The sequence below is a fragment of the Ranitomeya imitator genome, chromosome 4 (genome assembly GCF_032444005.1).
Source record: "Ranitomeya imitator isolate aRanImi1 chromosome 4, aRanImi1.pri, whole genome shotgun sequence".
Taxonomy (NCBI): domain Eukaryota; kingdom Metazoa; phylum Chordata; class Amphibia; order Anura; family Dendrobatidae; genus Ranitomeya; species Ranitomeya imitator.
Window position 1 is genome coordinate 195,457,606 of NC_091285.1, and position 20,560 is coordinate 195,478,165.

Sequence of the window (20,560 nt, forward strand, 5' to 3'; positions counted from 1 at the left end):
TCTACGTCCGTAAAACTCGCAAAAAATACGGCACAATTATTCTCTATGCCCCTGCTCCTATTTGCCGTATTTTACTGATCAGTATTATACGGCTTTCTACGGCCGTACAAAATCGCAGCATGCTGCGTTTGTCACCGTACTGCGCAAGAAATACGCCAATGAAAGTCTATGGAAGCGTGAAAAATACGGATTACACACGGACAAGCAGTGTGACTTGCGAGAAATACGCAGCGCTGTTAGAGAGAAAAGCCGGTAATTCAGTGCGGTGTACAGTAAAATCACACTGACAGCTTACAGTAGAATAGGTAGAATAAATGTGTACACATAGAATAGGTATATATATATATATATATATATATATATATATATGTCAGTGAGACACATATATGTATATATATTAATATTTATTCCAGCGCTATACAGCTTGAAAGCCGGTAATTCAATTACCGGCTTTTTCCTTCTCCTTCCTAAAACCCGACATGATTTGAGACATGGTTTACATACAGTAAACCATGTCTTCTCTCCATTTTTTTTGCAGATTCCACACTACTAATGTCAGTAGTGTGTATCTGCAAAATTTGGCCGTTCTAGCTCTTAAAATAAAGGGTTAAATGGCGGAAAAAATTGGCGTGGGCTCCCGCGCAATTTTCTCCGCCAGAGTAGTAAAGCCAGTGACTGAGGGCAGATATTAATAGCCTGGAGAGGGTCCACGGTTATTGGCCCCCCCCTGGCTAAAAATATCTGCCCCCAGCCACCCCAGAAAAGGCACATCTGGAAGATGCGCCTATTCTGGCACTTGGCCACTCTCTTCCCATTCCCGTGTAGCGGTGGGATATGGGGTAATGAAGGGTTAATGCCACCTTGCTATTGTAAGGTGACATTAAGCCTAATTAATAATGGAGAGGCGTCAATTATGACACCTATCCATTATTAATCCAATTGTAGTGAAGGGTTAAATAAAACACAAACACATTATTTAAAATTATTTTAATGAAATAAAAACAATGGGTGTTGCAGTATTTTATTCAACGCCCAATCCAGTCACTGAAGACCCTCGTTCTGTGAGTAAAAAAACATAATAAACCAACAATATACTTACCCTCCGCAGATCTGTAACGTCCAACGATGTAAATCCTTCTGAAGGGGTTAAAACATTTTGCAGCAAGGAGCTGTGCTAATGCAGGCTGCTCCTCGCTGCAAAACCCCAGGGAATGAGGCTAAAAATAGATCAATGATCTATATTTAGCTTTATTTGCGGTGAGGCGCCCTCTGCTGGCTGTTCATAGATCGTGGGAAATTACCTAGAAAGCTCCCTGGCTTTCTAGGTAATTTCCCACGATCTATGAACAGCCAGCAGAGGGCGCCTCACCGCAAATAAAGCTAAATATAGATCATTGATCTATTTTTAGCCTCATTCCCTGGGGTTTTGCAGCGAGGAGCAGCCTGCATTAGCACAGCTCCTTGCTGCAAAATGTTTTAACCCCTTCAGAAGGATTTACATCGTTGGACGTTACAGATCTGCGGAGGGTAAGTATATTGTTGGTTTATTATGTTTTTTTACTCACAGAACGAGGGTCTTCAGTGACTGGATTGGGCGTTGAATAAAATACTGCAACACCCATTGTTTTTATTTCATTAAAATAATTTTAAATAATGTGTTTGTGTTTTATTTAACCCTTCACTACAATTGGATTAATAATGGATAGGTGTCATAATTGACGCCTCTCCATTATTAATTAGGCTTAATGTCACCTTACAATAGCAAGGTGGCATTAACCCTTCATTACCCCATATCCCACCGCTACACGGGAATGGGAAGAGAGTGGCCAAGTGCCAGAATAGGCGCATCTTCCAGATGTGCCTTTTCTGGGGTGGCTGGGGGCAGATATTTTTAGCCAGGGGGGGGCCAATAACCGTGGACCCTCTCCAGGCTATTAATATCTGCCCTCAGTCACTGGCTTTACTACTCTGGCGGAGAAAATTGTGCGGGAGCCCACGCCAATTTTTTCCGCCATTTAACCCTTTATTTTAAGAGCTAGAACGGCCAAATTTTGCAGATACACACTACTGACATTAGTAGTGTGGAATCTGCAAAAAAAATGGAGAGAAGACATGGTTTACTGTATGTAAACCATGTCTCAAATCATGTCGGGTTTTAGGAAGGAGAAGGAAAAAGCCGGTAATTGAATTACCGGCTTTCAAGCTGTATAGCGCTGGAATAAATATTAATATATATACATATATGTGTCTCACTGACATATATATATATATATATATATATATATATATATATATACCTATTCTATGTGTACACATTTATTCTACCTATTCTACTGTAAGCTGTCAGTGTGATTTTACTGTACACCGCACTGAATTACCGGCTTTTCTCTCTAATATATGTGTCTACTGACATATATATATATAGACAGTATATATATATTTTCTTTTCTTTTTGGGACACATGGATCACTTCTATAGCGGTATGTTGGTTTTGCTAGCCTGCGAGAAAACCACGCAGTACGGATGCCATACGGATTACATACGGAGGATGCCATGCGCAAAAAACGCTGACACACCCTGCCTACGGAGGAGCTACGGACCACTTTTTTCGGGACTTTTCAGCGTATTACGGCCGTAATATACGGACCGTATTGTTTTACGCTGTGTGTGACGCCGGCCTAAGGCTTCATTAACACTTCAGTATTTTTGCATCCGTATCGGTATTTGTATGCCAAATCCTGGGGTGTCTCCAGAACAGGTATCACTCTTTCGGATAGGGTTTTTCCCTGTAGGTTCCACTCCTGGGTTTGGCATACAAACGCTGATGCAAACATAGTGACTTGTGAACGAGGCCGTCGGTTGCAGCAGCCATTGTTCACCCAAGTTCTGATCCGTGCTGCCTGTGGTTTGGCCAGCATGAAGAACCGGGTGAGTAACACCAAACACAACCTGCGGACAGACATGATGCTGTTTCTGGGAATCGGCAGTTCCCTTTTAATCCAAGTCTTGATTCCTTTTGTTGGCCGCTTTACAGAATTACTGTCATGCCTGCGACTTATCCTAGACTTACCGTAACCTGAATTGTTGTTATGTGAAAGCTTCAAAATCCGTCTTTCCTCCCCTCCGTGTTGTAAAGTGCCGCTCTGCTTCTTCAGCCTCCCTGTCCCATCAGACGATAGGATAACGAATGCTTATCGGATACTTCCGCATATAGGCTTGGATGACTGTGTAGATTCGATACTTATGTTTGTTTCCTTATTTTCTTAGAATGCTTATTTATAATAAAAAAATCTTAGATGATAACCTCTTCTTCATTTTTTTTCCTTCCAATAGCATTGGGAGGTGTTTAAAAATCTTACAGAAGTGTTCATCTTGGTTCCTGCATTGCTGGGCCTTAAAGGAAACCTGGAAATGACATTGGCCTCCAGACTCTCCACTGCAGTGAGTGCATTTCTTTCCAACCTACTGTTAAACCTATGACGTGTAAGCGGACCTGTGACCTGGCTAAAGTGGCCAGTCTTTGCTCTTATCTTACAGTGCCTATAGGTAGTCGTTATCTTCTAACTTCTCAGATGCAGTCTGATGTGTCGAAATACCTACATTCATGGTCCTCTTAAAGGGGTTGTCTGGCCTTAGAGTACTAGTCACATAGAGACTGCAGATTTGTGAATCTGCTCTACACGTTGTGTGTGCCGTCAGGATTCCCTGGTGCCAGGAGCTGCGGGCACATGACCACAAGTATGTGATTTGTGTACATGCAGTCACGTGCCGACTAGACGTTTGCAGCCTCGCTCAGTGAATGTTGTGAGTGAGGCCTGGCATGGCTAGTTTGAATGAGGCCGGAAGTATGCAAATCGCATACTTGTGGTCATGGCAGCCTGCTCTCTGCACCGACACAGGAGAATCCTCACAGCGTGCACTGCGCACGCTGTGAGGATTTACAAGTCTGCAAAAATCATAAAAGCTAAAGAGGTTTTAGGGTTTGTTCACATTACGATTTGGAACACACTCAGAGCTTTCTTGTTGAACCAAATTGTCCCATTGGGCCCATGTATGGCAGTATTATATTTACTGTATAGGACAATGTACTTTTTATGCATAGGCACCCAGTAGAATAAAAGCCTATACAGCGTAATGTATTTTTTATGGATAGGCACCCAGTATAATAAAAGCCTATACAGCGTAATGTATTTTTTATGGATAGGCACCCAGTATAATAAAAGCCTATACAGCGTAATGTATTTTTTATGGATAGGCACCCAGTATAATAAAAGCCTATACAGCGTAGTGTACTTTTTTATGCATAGGCACCCAGTATAATAAAAGCCTATACAGCGTAGTGTACTTTTTATGGATAGACACCCAGTATAATAAAAGCCTATACAGCGTAATGTATTTTTTCTGCATAGGCACCCAGTATAATAAAAGCCTATACAGCGTAATGTACTTTTTATGGATAGGCACCCAGTATAATAAAAGCCTATACAGCGTAATGTACTTTTTATGGATAGGCACCTAGTATAATAAAAGCCTATACAGTGTAATGTACTTTTTATGGATAGGCACCCAGTATAATAAAAGCCTATACAGCGTAATGTACTTTTTATGGATAGGCACCTAGTATAATAAAAGCCTATACAGTGTAATGTACTTTTTATGGATAGGCACCCAGTATAATAAAAGCCTATACAGCGTAATGTACTTTTTATGGATAGGCACCCAGTATAATAAAAGCCTATACAGCGTAATGTACTTTTTATGGATAGGCACCTAGTATAATAAAAGCCTATACAGTGTAATGTACTTTTTATGGATAGGCACCCAGTATAATAAAAGCCTATACAGCGTAATGTACTTTTTATGGATAGGCACCCAGTATAATAAAAGCCTATACAGCGTAATGTACTTTTTATGGATAGGCACCCAGTATAATAAAAGCCTATACAGCGTAATGTACTTTTTATGGATAGGTACCCAGTATAATAAAAGCCTATACAGCGTAATGTACTTTTTATGGATAGGTACCCAGTATAATAAAAGCCTATACAGCGTAATGTACTTTTTATGCATAGGCACCCAGTATAATAAAAGCCTATACAGCGTAATGTACTTTTTATGGATAGGCACCCAGTATAATAAAAGCCTATACAGCGTAATGTACTTTTTATGGATAGGCACCCAGTATAATAAAAGCCTATACAGCGTAATGTACTTTTTATGGATAGGCACCCAGTATAATAAAAGCCTATACAGCGTAATGTACTTTTTATGCATAGGCACCCAGTATAATAAAAGCCTATACAGTGTAATGTACTTTTTATGGATAGGCACCCAGTATAATAAAAGCCTATAATTATTATTATTATTATTATTATTATTATTTATTTATATAGCACCATTGATTCCATGGTGCTGTACATGAGAAGGGGTTACATACAAGTTACAAATATCACTTACAGTAAACAAACTAACAATGACGGACTGATACAGAGGGGCGAGGACCCTGCCCTTGCGGGCTTACATTCTACAGGATTATGGGGAAGGAGACAGTAGGTTGAGGGTTGCAGGAGCTCCGGTGTTGGTGAGGCGGTAGCTCCGGTGTTGGTGAGGCGGTAGCTTCGATAGTGATGAGGCAGCAGCGGTGTCATTGCAGGCTGTAGGCTTTCCTGAAGAAATGAGTTTTCAGGTTCCGTCTGAAGGATCCGACTGTGGTTGATAGTCGGACGTGTTGGGGCAGAGAGTTCCAGAGGATGGGGGATATTCGGGAGAAGTCTTGGAGGCGATTGGATGAGGAGCGAATAAGTGTGGAGGAGAGAAGGAGGTCTTGGGAGGACCGGAGATCACGTGAGGGAAGATATCGAGAGATTAGTTCAGAGATATATGGAAGAGACAGGTTGTGGATGGCTTTGTAGGTCAGTATTAGCAATTTGAACTGGATACGCTGAGGGAGTGGGAGCCAGTGAAGAGATTTGCAGAGGGGGGAAGCGGAGGAGTAGCGAGGAGAGAGATGGATTAGTCGGGCAGCAGAGTTAAGGATGGACTGGAGAGGTGCAAGGGTGTTAGCAGGGAGGCCACAGAAAAGGATGTTGCAGTAGTCAAGGCGGGAAATGATGAGGGCGTGCACAAGCATTTTAGTAGATTGGGGGTTGAGGAAAGGACGGATCCTGGAGATATTTTTGAGCTGGAGGCGACAGGAGGTGGAAAGAGCTTGGATGTGTGGTTTGAAGGACAGGGCAGAATCGAAGATTACTCCGAGGCAGCGGACTTCGGGTACAGGGGAAAGCATGATGTCATTGACTGCGATAGATAGGTCAGGTAAGGAAGATTTGTGGGATGGAGGAAAGATGATGAGTTCAGATTTGTCCACATTGAGTTTGAGGAAGCGAGAGGAGAAGAAGGAGGATATGGCTGATAGGCACTCTGGGATTCTGGACAGCAGAGCGGTGACGTCTGGGCCAGAGAGGTAGATCGGAGTGTCATCAGCATAGAGGTGGTACTGGAATCCATGGGACTTTATGAGCCTATGCAGCGTAATGTAATTTTTATGTATAGGCACCCAGTATAATAAAAGCCTATACAGCGTAATGTACTTTTTATGGATAGGCACCCAGTTTAATAAAAGCCTATACAGCGTAATGTACTTTTTATGTATAGGCACCCAGTATAATAAAAGCCTATGCAGCGTAATGTAATTTTTATGTATAGGCAAGCAGTATAATAAAAACCTATACAGCATAATGTACTTTTTATGGATAGGCACCCAGTTTAATAAAAGCCTATACAGTGTAATGTACTTTTTATGCATAGACACCCAGTATAATTAAAGCCTATACAGTGTAACCTACTTTTTATGTATAGGCACCCAGTATAATAAAAGCCTATACAGTGTAACCTACTTTTTATGTATAGGCACCCAGTATAATAAAAGCCTATACAGCGTAATGTACTTTTTATGGATAGGCACCCAGTTTAATAAAAGACTATACAGCGTAATGTACTTTTTCTGCATAGGCACCCAGTATAATAAAAGCCTATACAGTGTAATGTACTTTTTATGCATAGACACCCAGTATAATTAAAGCCTATACAGTGTAACCTACTTTTTATGTATAGGCACCCAGTATAATAAAAGCCTATACAGTGTAATGTACTTTTTATGGATAGGCACCCAGTATAATAAAAGCCTATACAGCGTAATGTACTTTCTAATCCTAGATGTCTTTGACCACATATGTGGCTGTGTGCCTATACAGTGGCATACGAGAGCAGTATACATCTGGAAATCCCTTTTATTTGAAGTCTGAGCAGACATGAAGTGTCATTGCAGCCATTCCAGAAAACTGATTTGTACAAGGTCACACTGACAAAGACAGGCATAGTGGATGGAAATCCAGAGGCCGGCAATTTAATCAGAACTCTTTTGAAATTGCTCAATGCTAACACAATGTTATTCATGTCTAACCTGATCCCGGCAAAATGTTATTTGTGCAGCTTTTTTTATGTAGTGGAAAAATATCATCCAGAAAATCAATGCTAAAATTAATTGCTTTTAGGTAACAAATGCTGGCCAGCTCATTTCTTTCCTTAATGTCTGTGCACCCTATCTTAACGACAAAGCTGTACTGTGGGATGTAGAGGCTCGAGGTAATGGCTTGTGTTTGGTAGACGAAAGCAAACCCTGATATACAACGGGCTCAGCGCTACATAATCCATAGGCTTCCTGCAAAAGTAATTACACCCAGTAATTACCCAGGAATGCAGTTATGGTATAGAATGGATTATCAGATTTTATGCATCGCGCTCTTCAGGATTGCTGTGCTCTGCTGGTTGGGTTTGGTTTGAATAATTTTCTTCATGAAATGCATGTAAAGAAGTGTAGTTTTAGTGTATGAAAGGGGTTTTCCACTACTGTACTTTCACAACCCCTTCTCAATCTACATGTTTTCCCCTTTAAAAATAACAACACTTATACTCCTCTCCGGAGCCGGCGCCTCTCCAGCGGTGTCGACACGGTCTCTCCCAGAGAACGCGGAACAGTGTCACGTCATGCGAACCCTGCAGCTAATTGACAGATGCTTCACTTTTCCAACCTTCCAACAAAACGCCTACATCCGGAGAAACTGAGCGCTGCTGTGGTCGGTCTCCCTCTTGATGTATGTGATACGTCTAAAGACAAGGGTGAAGCCAGCGCTGATTGACCACAGGGTTTGCATGACGTCACACGGGTACGCACTCGCTGGGTGAGACAATGCCGGCACCGCTGTAAGGGCACCAGCGCTGGAGATGAGTACAAGTGTTATTATCTTAAACGGGGGAGACATAGGGATTGAGAAGGTGTTGTCCGTGTAGTGGACAATCTCTTTAACATACTCACCTACTGCTGCCTTCTCTGTGATTCCGGGCTGTTCTACTCCACTTCTCAGTGATGCCACCGCAATTCAGACTTGTCAGCTCACTCTACGCTCTGCGTGAGCTGGAAGTTCTGACGCTCCATAGGCTTACGCTGTAGAAGACACTTCCTGGTCATGCGACCCAGAGTCTGCAAATCGGTGACGTCACAGAGAAGCGAAGCAGAACTGGATCACGGAGATGGAGGCAGTAGGTGAGTATACACTCGCACTACATTACATGCATGTATGCACCTTTTATTGAAGAAAAATATTCATATGAGTGCTTCTTTAAGGACGACACTTTTTTTTTGAGAAATCACTTTTTATGCCTATTTAATTAGATAATTTTATGTTTACTCCTCTGTTCTCATCCAATTGCTTTTGAGTGAATCTGTGTAGAATTCTAAAACCTCCAATGTTTTGCTAAATATTTTCCTACTCCAAACTCAGCTTTGTCCTCACCTCTTACTCAAAGAACCTACTTCGAAGGACCAATGTGATCCAGTGCTAAGTTCTGGCTCATAATTATTTGGTAACTGTCTAGAGACTGCCTTGGAACAAAAATGAGAGGTCTCGCTATTGCGTCTACTGTTAGATTTCTTAGGCTAGGATCACACAGTTTTAGAGCCAGACAAATTTTTCAAGCAGAAACTGCTTCAGAAACTCCTCTCGTTTTGCCGTTTTTATGGGGTATGTGCACACTAAGGTTTTTGAGTTTGGGAGCAGAAACTCTGTATAAACTCTACAAATTTTCCCCCAAAACTCATAATTCTTCAAAAAGTCAGTTACAAGACTCGCTGTGTGCATACCCTAAAAGCAGTTTTGAAGAGTTTTTACCTGAAGCGTATGTCTTTTTTGCCACCTTTTGGATACTGCTTAGTTTGGAACTGATTCTATCAGTATCTGCTGCAAAAAGCAAACCTCTTTAGGAAAACATTTAGATTTCCCATCTAAATGAATATGAAAAGTTTAAGTGTTTTCAGGCAGTTTTAAAGGAGGAATTTGGAGCTGATCTGCTCCATGAACTCAGTGTGAACAAGCCTGAGAACACCAAGTTATTTTGGGATTGTTGTTGGAAAACACTGAAATATATACAGATATCCTGTATATGAGAGGTAGATGTATGACAGATGTATTAAAACACACCACAGCTATAAACCGGTGTAAATTTGGATAAATCTGTGCAATTCCCTTTCTTAGTAAATGTGGCCTAAAATACATCTCCTTAGTGTCCACTGTTCTTGTTTCTTCAGATTTGTTTACTTCATAGCCGTAATTGCCCCAATTTCTGTAAGCCCCATTTAGATGACTAGGATAGTAACAAATCTGTGGATGCATCCGTGTACTGATGAAGGCGATGACTTGCCTGTGTTTTATTTTAGGTTAATGTTGGGAAGATGGATTCTCCTATAGAGAAGTGGAACCTTATAATTGGTAATCTGGCTTTAAAACAGGTAATAAATCATCTATTAGTCCATGTATTTTCTGATACCCTTAGGCTACTTTCACACATCAGGTTGTCGCTGTCAGGCTCAATCTGGCAAAATTTAAAAAAAAAACGTATCCGGCGAATGTTGCCGCCGGATCCGTTTTTTTCCCCATAGACTTGTATTAGTGCCGGATTGCACCAGATGACATTGCGTTTCGTCCGGTTTTCGCCAGATCTGGCAAATCTGCCGTTTCTGGAAAAACGTCCATAGCAACGTTTTTTGTCTCCGGCAGATCCGGCGCTTCCAGCTGTTTGCTAGAATGGGAGCTGGAAGGTGCCGGATCTGGAAAATGATGGATTCCGGCACCGGATTCCGTTTTTTTAAACTGCGCATGCTTCAATTTTTTTTTTATCCAATTATCTGGACATGCTAGTTGGATTTGTTGAAAAAACGGATCAGTCGCATCAGTTTTTCACAATCTGCGCCAGATTCGTTTTTTCCAACATTCGCCAGATTGTGCCTGATGCAAAAAATTGATGTGTGAAAGTAGCCTTATAGTTTTTCATCTCATTACTTTCATTGCTCAGTCTTTCAGAATTAGAATACAGGTAGATCTTACTTTATTTCTGTTTTCAGGGTCCACCAACATATAATTGAATCTCTTCTGCTCTTAAAGTGACTGTATAGTATAAAACTATATACATAGTCTGCTAAACAGTCCTACAGCCCCCCTACCCACCACCATCACGCACTGTTAAAAGGTCGAGCAGGATTGAATGTTCTCTTCCAGTCAGTACATTCGATTACAAATGGTGAGAAGTCACCAGACTTTTCAGGAGTCTCAGGCTGTTTAACTGATAACATCAGGCAGGAGGGGTATGTTTTTATTGTATTTTTGTAATTGATGTTTGTTCACATTTAGATTTTAGGCTTGCGGGACGCATGTGGCCCCTGAGGCTGCTTCACGCGGCCCGAGGCACTGAAGACCCCTTGGCATTCCAGCCCGGTTCAGGGAGCCGCCGACGGCAGCATTTTATTTCAGCTGAATATGCGTTCTTAGGCGCGTGTTCAGTTGAAATGATGTACCTGCTGAGGTGGGGGTGCAGCAGCCATGTATACCAGTATAGGGATGAGGGGGCCATGCTTACCAGTATAGGGATGAGGGGGCCATGCTTACCAGTATAGGGATGAGGAGGCCATGCATACCAGGATGGGGATAAAGGGGCCATGCATACCAAGATAAGGATGAATAGGCCTTGCATACCATGATGGGGATGAGGAGGGCATGCATATCATAATGGAGATGAGGTGGCCTTGCATAAAATGATGGGGATGAGGAGGCCAGGCATACAATGATGGGGATGAGGAGGCCATGCATACAATGATGGGGATGAGGAGGCCATGCTTACCATAATGCTGATGAGGTGGCCATGCATGCTAGGATAGGGATGAGGGGGGCATGCATACCATGTATACCTGGATTGGGGACATATATATACCAGGATGGGGGATATTAGTAAAGAATTGACCACTCTTTTTTTTTTTCCTCCTCTAAAACCTAGGGACATAACTACAATGTAAGGACTTGGATATGGTGACATGACTACAATATGGAGATCTGGATATTGGGACATTTCTATGATATGAGAACCTGGATGGGGACATAACTACAGTATGGGGACATAAGTACAATATGAGAACCTGGATATGGGCACATGACTACAATATGGGGACCTGGATGGGGACATAGCTACAATATGGGGACCCGAATAGGGACATAACTGCAATATGGGGACATACAGTGGGTACGGAAAGTATTCAGACCCCTTTAAATTTTTCACTCTTTGTTTCATTGCAGCCATTTGGTAAATTCAAAAAAGTTCATTTTTTTCTCATTAATGTACACTCTGCACCCCATCTTGACTGAAAAAAAAGCAGAAATTTAGTAATTTTTGCAAAGTTATTAAAAAAGAAAAACTGAATTTGGCTTATAGATCCTGAGGTAAAATACTGACCAAATACTCACCGTGTAAATGTGGCCTAACGAATCTTCTCCTATCCTTTGCAATGTTAAATAAGGACAGCACAAGGATGGCATATGGATGCCATCTGTGTTCTGTACTTGTTTTTCTCAGACCCATAGACTTGTATTGGCACTTTTCATCCGTGATCCCAGGAATAAACGGAAATGGCATGTCTCCATGAATTTTGAAGGGACAAAAAGACTATGAAAAACATGGATATGTGAGTAGCATCATAGATTATAATGTGTATGTATTGTATTCGTGAAGTAAAACGGATATAACACCTACGTGCAACATGGACGACTGAATGAAGTTTAAAGGAGTATATTTAAAGGGAACCTGTCAGCAGGATTGTGCTGCGTAACCTACAAACAGTGTCAGGTTGGCGCCATTATACTGATTAAAATGATACCTTGGTTGATGATATCCATCTTGTGGTTGTTGTTTAACCCCTTCCTGACCTTTGACGCATACGCTGCGTCATGAAAGTCGGTGCCATTCCGACCCATGACGCAGCATATGCGTCATGGAATGATCGCGTCCCTGCAGATCGGGTGAAAGGGTTAACTCCCATTTCACCCGATCTGCAGGGACAGGGGGAGTGGTAGTTTAGCCCAGGGGGGGTGGCTTCACCCCCTCGTGGCTACGATCGCTCTGATTGGCTGTTGAAAGTGAAACTGCCAATCAGAGCGATTTGTAATATTTCACCTAAAAAAATGGTGAAATATTACAATCCAGCCATGGCCGATGCTGCAATATCATCGGCCATGGCTGGACACACTAATGTGCACCCACCCCACTCCTCCGATCGCCCCCCCAGCCCCCCGATCTGTGGTCCGCTCTCCTCGGTCCTGTGCTCCGCTCCCCCGTCCTCCTGCCCGCTCCCCCCGTGCTCCAATCACACCCCCCGTGCTCTAATCAAACCCCCCCGCACTCCGATCACCCCCCCCCCCGCACAGCGATCACCCCCCCCGCACAGCGATCCCCCCCCCGTGCTCCGATCCGCCTGCCCGCACAGCGTTCCCCCAGTCCGTGCTCCAATCCACCCCCCCCCGTGTTCCGATCCACCCCCCCCGTGCTCCGACGCCCCCCCCGTGGTCCCCCCCCACCCCATCATACTTACCGATCCAGCCGGGGTCCCGTCCGTCTTCTGCCTGGGCGCCGTCATCTTCCAAAATGGCGGGCGCATGTGCAGTGCGCCCGCCGAATCTGCCGGCCGGCAGATTCGTTCCAGAGTGAATTTTGATCACTGAGATATAATCTATCTCAGTGATCAAAATAAAAAAAAAAGTAAATGACACCATCCCCTTTGTCACCCCCATAGGTAGGGACAATAAATTTTTTTTTTTTTTTTTTCCACTAAGGTTGGGGTAAGAACTAGGGTTAGGGGTAGGGGTAGGGTTAGGGGTAGGGTTAGGGGTAGGGTTAGGGGTAGGGGTAGGGTTAGGGGTAGGGTTAGGGGTAGGGTTAGGGTTAGGGGTAGGGTTAGGGGTAGGGTTAGGGTTAGGGGTAGGGTTAGGGGTAGGGTTAGGGTTAGGGGTAGGGATAGGGTTAGGGGTAGGGTTAGGGTTTCGGTATGTGCACACGTATTCTGGTCCTCTGCGGATTTTTCCGCTGCGGATTTGATAAATCCGCAGTGCTAAACCGCTGCGGATTTATGGCGGATTTACCATGTTTTTTCTGCGCATTTCAATGCGGTTTTACAACTGCGATTTTCTATTTGAGCAGTTGTAAAACCGCTGCGGAATCCGCAGAAAGAAGCGACATGCTGCGGAATGTAAACCGCTGCGTTTCCGTGCAGTTTTTCTGCAGCATGTGTACAGCGATTTTTGTTTCCCGTAGGTTTGCATTGAACTGTAAACTCATGGGAAAATGCTGCGGATCCGCAGCGTTTTCCGCAGCGTGTGCACATACCTTTAGAATTAGGCTATGTGCACACGGTGCGGATTTGGCTGCGGATTGGCCGCTGCGGATTCGCCACTGCGGATTCGCAGCAGTGTTCCATCAGGTTTACAGTACCATGTAAACATATGGAAAACCAAATCCGCTGTGCCCATGTTGCGGAAAATACCGCGCGGAAACGCTGCGTTGTATTTCCCGCAGCATGTCAATTCTTTGTGCGGATTCCGCAGCGTTTTACACCTGTTCCTCAATAGGAATCCGCAGGTGAAATCCGGACAAAAAACACTGGAAATCCGCGGTAAATCCGCGGTAAATCCGCAGGTAAAACGCAGTGCCTTTTACCCGCGGATTTTTCAAAAATGGTGCGGAAATATCTCACACGAATCCACAACGGGGGCACATAGCCTTAGGGCTAGGGTTGGGTTGGAATTAGGGTTGTGGTTAGGGTTAGGGGTGTGTTGGGGTTACGGGTGTGTTGGGGTTAGGGTTGTGATTAGGGTTACGGCTACAGTTGGGATAAGGGTTAGGGGTGTGTTGGAGTTAGAATTGAGGGGTTTCCACTGTTTAGGCACATCAGGGGTCTCCAAACGCAACATGGCGCCACCATTGATTCCAGCCAATCTTGTATTCAAAAAGTCAAATGGTGCTCCCTCACTTCCGAGCCCCGACGTGTGCCCAAACAGTGGTTCACCCCCACATATGGGGTACCAGCATACTCAGGACAAACTGCGCAACAATTACTGGGGTCCAATTTCTACTGTTACCCTTGAGAAAATAAAAAATTGCTTGCTAAAACATCATTTTTGAGGAAAGAAAAATGATTTTTTATTTTCACGGCTCTGCGTTGTAAACGTCTGTGAAGCACTTGGGGGTTCAAAGTGCTCACCACATATCTAGATAAGTTCCTTGGGGGGTCTAGTTTCCAAAATGGGGTCACTTGTGTGGGGTTTCTACTGTTTAGGCACACCAGGGGCTCTGCAAACGCAACGTGACGCCCGCAGACCATTCCATCAAAGTCTGCATTTCAAAAGTCACTACTTCCCTTCTGAGCCCCGACGTGTGCCCAAACAGTGGTTTACCCTCACACATGGGGTATCAGCTTACTCAGGAGAAACTGGACAACAACTTTTGGGGTCCAATTTCTCCTGTAACCCTTAGGAAAATAAAAAATTCTGGGCTAAAAAATTATTTTTGAGTAAAGAAAACGTATTTATTATTTTCACGGCTCTGTGTTATAAACTTCTGTAAAGCACTTGGGGGTTGAAAGTGCTCACCACATATCTAGATAAGTTCCTTTCGGGGTCTAGTTTCCAAAATGGGGTCACTTGTGGGGGGTTTCTACTGTTTAGCAACATCAGGGGCTCTGCAAACGCAACGTGACGCCCGAAGAGCATTCCATCAAAGTCTGCATTTCATAACGTCACTTCTTCACTTCCGAGCCCCAACATGTGCCTAAACAGTGGTTTACCCCCACATATTGGGTATCAGCGTACTCAGGAGAAACTGGACAACAACTTTTGGGGTCAAATTTCTCCTGTTACCCTTGGGAAAATAAAAAATTGCGGGCTAAAAAATCATTTTTGAGAAAAGATTTTTTTTTTTTTTCATGGCTCTGCGTTATAAACTTCTGTGAAGCACTTGAGGGTTAAAAGTGCTCACCACACATCTAGATTAGTTCCTTTGGGGGTCTAGTTTCCAAAATGGGGTCATTTGTGGGGGATCTCTAATGTTTAGGCACACAGGGGCTCTCCAAACGCGACATGGTGTCCGCTAATGATTGGAGCTAATTTTCCATTTAAAAAGCCAAATGGCGTGCCTTCCCTTCGGAGCCCTCCCGTGCGCCCAAACAGTGGTTTACCCCCACATATGGGGTATCAGCATACTCAGGACAAACTGGACAACAACATTTGTGGTCCAATTTCTCCTATTACCATTGGCAAAATAGGAAATTCCAGGCTAAAAAATCATTTTTGAGAAAAGAAAAATTATTTTTTATTTTCATGGCCCTGCATTATAAACTTCTGTGAAGCACTTGGGGGTTTAAAGTGCTCAGTATGCATCTAGATAAGTTCCTTGGGGGGTCTAGTTTCCAAAATGGGGTCACTTGTGTGGGAGCTCCATTGCATAGGCACACAGGGGCTCTCCAAATGCGACATGGTGTCCGCTAACAAATGGAGCTAATTCTCCATTCAAAAAGTCAAAAGGCGCGCCTTCCCTTCCGAGCCCTGCCGTGTGCCCAAACAGTGGTTTACCCCCACATATGAGGTATCGGCGTACTCGGGAGAAATTGCTCAACAAATTTTAGGATCCATTTTATCCTATTGCCCATGTGAAAATGAAAAAATTGAGGCGAAAAGAAATTTTTTGTGAAAAAAAAAGCACTTTTTCATTTTTACGGAACAATTTGTGAAGCACCTGAGGGTTTAAAGTGCTCACTAGGCATCTAGATAAGTTCCTTGGGGGGTCCAGTTTCCAAAATGGGGTCACTTGTGGGGGAGCTCCAATGTTTAAGCACACAGGGTCTCTCCAAACGCGACATGGTGTCCGCTAACGATGGAGATAATTTTTCATTCAAAAAGTCAAATGGCGCTCCTTCCCTTCCGAGCCTTACCATGTGCCCAAACAGTGGTTTACCCCCACATGTGAGGTATCGGTGTGCTCAGGAGAAATTGCCAAACAAATTTTAGGATCCATTTTATCCTGTTGTCCATGTGAAAATGAAAAAATTGAGGCTAAAAGAATTTTTTTTGTGAAAAAATAGTACTTTTTCATTTTTACGGATCAATTTGTGAAGCAGCTGGGGGTTTAAAGCGCTCACTATGCATCTAGATAAGTTCCTTGGGGCGTCTAGTTTCCAAAATGGGGTCACTTGTGGGGGAGCTCCAATTTTTAGGCACACGGGGGCTCTCCAAACTTGACATGGTGTCCGCTAAAGAGTGCAGCCAATTTTTCATTCAAAAAGTCAAATGGCGCTCCTTCCCTTCCAAGCCCTGCCGTGTGCCCAAACAGTGGTTTACCCCCACATATGAGGTATCAGCGTACTCAGGACAAATTGGACAACAACTTTCGTGGTTCAGTTTCTCCTTTTACCATTGGGAAAATACAAAAATTGTTGCTGAAAAATCATTTTTGTGACTAAAAAGTTAAATGTTCATTTTTTCCTTCCATGTTGCTTCTGCTGCTGTGAAGCACCTGAAGGGTTAATAAACTTCTTGAATGTGGTTTTGAGCACCTTGAGGGGTGCATTTTTTAGAATGGTGTCACTTTTGGGTATTTTCAGCCATATAGACCTCTCAAACTGACTTCAAATGTGAGGTGGTCCCTAAAAAAAATGGTTTTGTAAATTTCGTTGTAAAAATGAGAAATCGCTGGTCAAATTTTAACCCTTATAACTTCCTAGCAAAAAAAAATTTTGTTTCCAAAATTGTGCTGATGTAAAGTAAACATGTGGGAAATGTTATTTATTAACTATTTTGTGTCACATACCTCTCTGGTTTAACAGAATAAAAATTCAAAATGTGAAAATTGCGAAATTTTCAAAATTTTCGCCAAATTTCCGTTTTTATCACAAATAAACACAGAATTTATTGACCTAAATTTACCACTAACATGAAGCCCAATATGTCACGAAAAAACAATCTCAGAACCGCTAGGATCCATTGAAGCGTTCCTGAGTTATTACCTCATAAAGGGACACTGGTCAGAATTGCAAAAAACGGCAAGGTCTTTAAGGTCAAAATAGGCTGGGTCATGAAGGGGTTAACCCATTTCTCACCTATCCATATGTCCCTGTGACTTGGATCTGTGTGCATGTGATCGCTGTGTGCTGATTTTGACAGCTGACATCCGCCATTCAAACCCGCACCGCTCCCGACACTGTAACCCCTAAATGCTGTGATCAAACTCGATCGCAGCATTCCGGGAGCAGGTAGAGGGAAGACAGCCCTTCTGCCTGTTGGATCAACGTTGCGGGGCATTGCCATGGTGACCCGATATCATCACATCTGGATCACCAGAACTAGCAAATTGCTAGATCATGCTCCCTCCCTTCTGAGCCCCACAGTGTACCTAAACCACATATAGAGTCCATATATTTGGCATATCTGAAGCGATAGATGAGAGCCCGCCTAACTTGGGTGAGCTGAAATTGTACTTATTTTTTTCACATAAAATTCTGTGACACACCTGTGGTGTCAATATGATCACTGCACCCCTAGATGTATTCACTGAGAGGTGTAGTTTGTAAACTGGGGTCACTTATGGTTTTTTTTTTTGCTATTCTGGCACCTCATGGGCTCTCCCAGTGTGTCTTTTGCTCCTTGCCTTGTGAGCTTTGCACTGTGCCTGAAAAATATTTCCTGATTACATGTAGGGTATTGGCACACTCAGAAAAAAATGGACCTCATTTTGTTGTAAAACCGCTCTGGTCTGTCATCTGTTAACAGAAATGTAGGGGGCTTCCACGTTTCTGGTAGTACAAAGGCTCTGGAAAAGCAAAATGGCTCCTCAATCCTCAAGAGAAGTTCAGCAAATTCTGCGCTCCCAAATTCAAATGCCCCCTCCCTTCTGAGCTCCACAGTGTGCATAAACCATTTATAGCATCCACTTGTTTGGAATTTCTGTAGTGATGAGAGCCCGCCTAATTTATGGGTGCATGTTTCCAGAAGTATGAGCTGGGTATAATATACTGGTCACTATAAGGTACTGGTCACTACAAAGGCAGTTTGCAATTTTCACTTGGCAACATTCATTGCTGCTTGTTTCTGTAAAACACTCATGGAGTCAAAATCATCACTACATCTGTAGATAAATTCTTAAAGCGGTATAATTTCCAAAATGGGGTCACTTGAGTGAGGAATCTGCTGTTCTAGCAATTAGGAGCTCTGTATATGGAGTCCGCAAACTATTCTAGGAAAATCTGTGCTCCATGAGGCAAATAGCGCTCCGTTCCCTCCAGAGTCTCTTCGTATGGATAAGCAGTATCGTACGGCCACATATGGGGTATTGTCCGGTATTGCTATGTTCAGCAGAAATTGTGGGACAAATTTTGGTGCCATTTTTACCCACTTCTTGTGTGAAAATGTAAAATCTGGGGCTAAAACCAAATTTTGGTGGTTAAAAATATTATTTTTTCTTCACTGCCCAATGGTATAAAATTCTGTGACACACCGGTGGTGTTAATATGGTCACTGCACTCCTAGATGAATTCATTGAGAGGTGTAGTTTGTAACATGGGGTCACTTGTGGGGTGTTCTGCTGCTCTGGCAACTCAGGGGTTCTACAAGTGGGTCATGGTGCCCGCAAAGCATAACTGTGAAATCTGCACTCTTTTTGAAAAAAAAAAATGTATTCCTCAAAATGGTGCCGAACTGCGTCTGCGCAGTATAATTCGGAACGCGATGGATGCTACTACGCAGGCGCCACTGCCATTTTGCTAGAGGAAAAAAAAAATGTCTCCACCAAGATCTCCGCTATATGCTACTTCCCAGGCGCGGCCAGGCCATCTTGGTGTAGACAAATTCTTGAGTCATCCAAGATTCATACCAATCCTGATAATAATGTAATATTAGTGCTGCATCCATTTATAGTTTTTTTTCCTGCACACCAGTACTCACTTTCCATCTAGCTGGGCAACTGAGAAACAGCCCCATTTACTTAGTAAGGGACTAATCTGCATTCCTTATGTATTAGATGGCTTGGATGCCCTGTCCAAAAAAAGAGTGAAGGAGATGTGTCACTACAGTAACTGTGCATCCCCTTCATTATTAGCATCGGTGGGATTCCCAGAGGTAATGCTCTCACCAATCATAAATATAAGTATTCTATTGATATGCTGCCACTTTACAAGATGGAAATACTCCTTTCCATTTAAAGGAGTTTCCTGTACGTAAAATCCTTAGCATGTTTTATCACTGGGGTACCCTTTAATTTTTACACAACCTTTGTCAATCAACCAATTCTGCACAGTCTTAGTCCCAAGATCGTGAGCATCCCGACCCTTCATTGTGCTTCTTGCCGGAGCTCGGCTTCCCACCAACTAAACAATCGTGGCCAATACTAAAGGTGCCGTTACACCACCTGCAAATGCTCGTTTCCTGATAATTGTGCAGTGTAAACGGGCTGCTGATCATGATCATCGATGAACTAGCAAAACGATCCTTTATTGGAGGAAGTGATCTTTTTGCTTGGTTAAAAGATCATCACTCTCAGTAGCGCATTGTCCTGTATAAACAGATCCTGTTCTGCCGGGAATAATGGCAATCTGTCCACATAGAAAGATGTATTACTGATTATTTCTAATTGTTGATTATTTCTAATTGGTGGTCATCTAACGCCACCAGTGAACTGGTGTAAACTCTGCTTCAGGCTAAGTTATCAGTGTTTTCTGTATTAGAAAACTCCATTAAGGACCAAAACTGAACAAGCTCAAGTTCAGGTGATTAATATTAGGGGATAAGTTCTTTACATCCATAACACCACCTAGTATTACGTGATCTGCTGGAAACTGTAGAAATGAGAAAGACGACCTGTTTGATTATGTGTAAACCAGACAAGTAGCTTTATCAGGAACGGTCCGCTACATGAACAGGGCATGAACAGCTGTTTTCTCTTTCCGCAGGTACAAGCAACGGTAGTTGGCTTTTTGGCTGCCGTTGCAGCAGTTATATTGGGCTGGATTCCGGAGGGCAAATACCGCCTGGACCACGCCATACTTCTCTGCTCCAGCAGTGTGGCCACTGCCTTCATAGCCTCACTACTGCAAGGCAAGTATACAGCCAAACTGAATATGCTTATTGTATACCAGCAGTAGAAT

The 20,560-nt window shown here is 43.1% G+C and overlaps 1 protein-coding gene across 2 annotated transcripts in view; it reads left to right on the forward strand.

Annotated features, from left to right (window-relative positions):
• The window catches only part of SLC41A2 (solute carrier family 41 member 2), a 129,282-nt gene that overhangs the window by 35,021 nt on the left and 73,701 nt on the right, over positions 1-20,560 (forward strand). For both annotated transcript variants that reach the window (XM_069764219.1, XM_069764220.1), the window contains exons 3-5: positions 3,334-3,441; positions 9,773-9,844; positions 20,366-20,510. In XM_069764219.1, the coding sequence (XP_069620320.1) occupies positions 3,334-3,441; positions 9,773-9,844; positions 20,366-20,510 (325 nt within the window). The remainder of the gene's footprint in view (positions 1-3,333; positions 3,442-9,772; positions 9,845-20,365; positions 20,511-20,560) is intronic.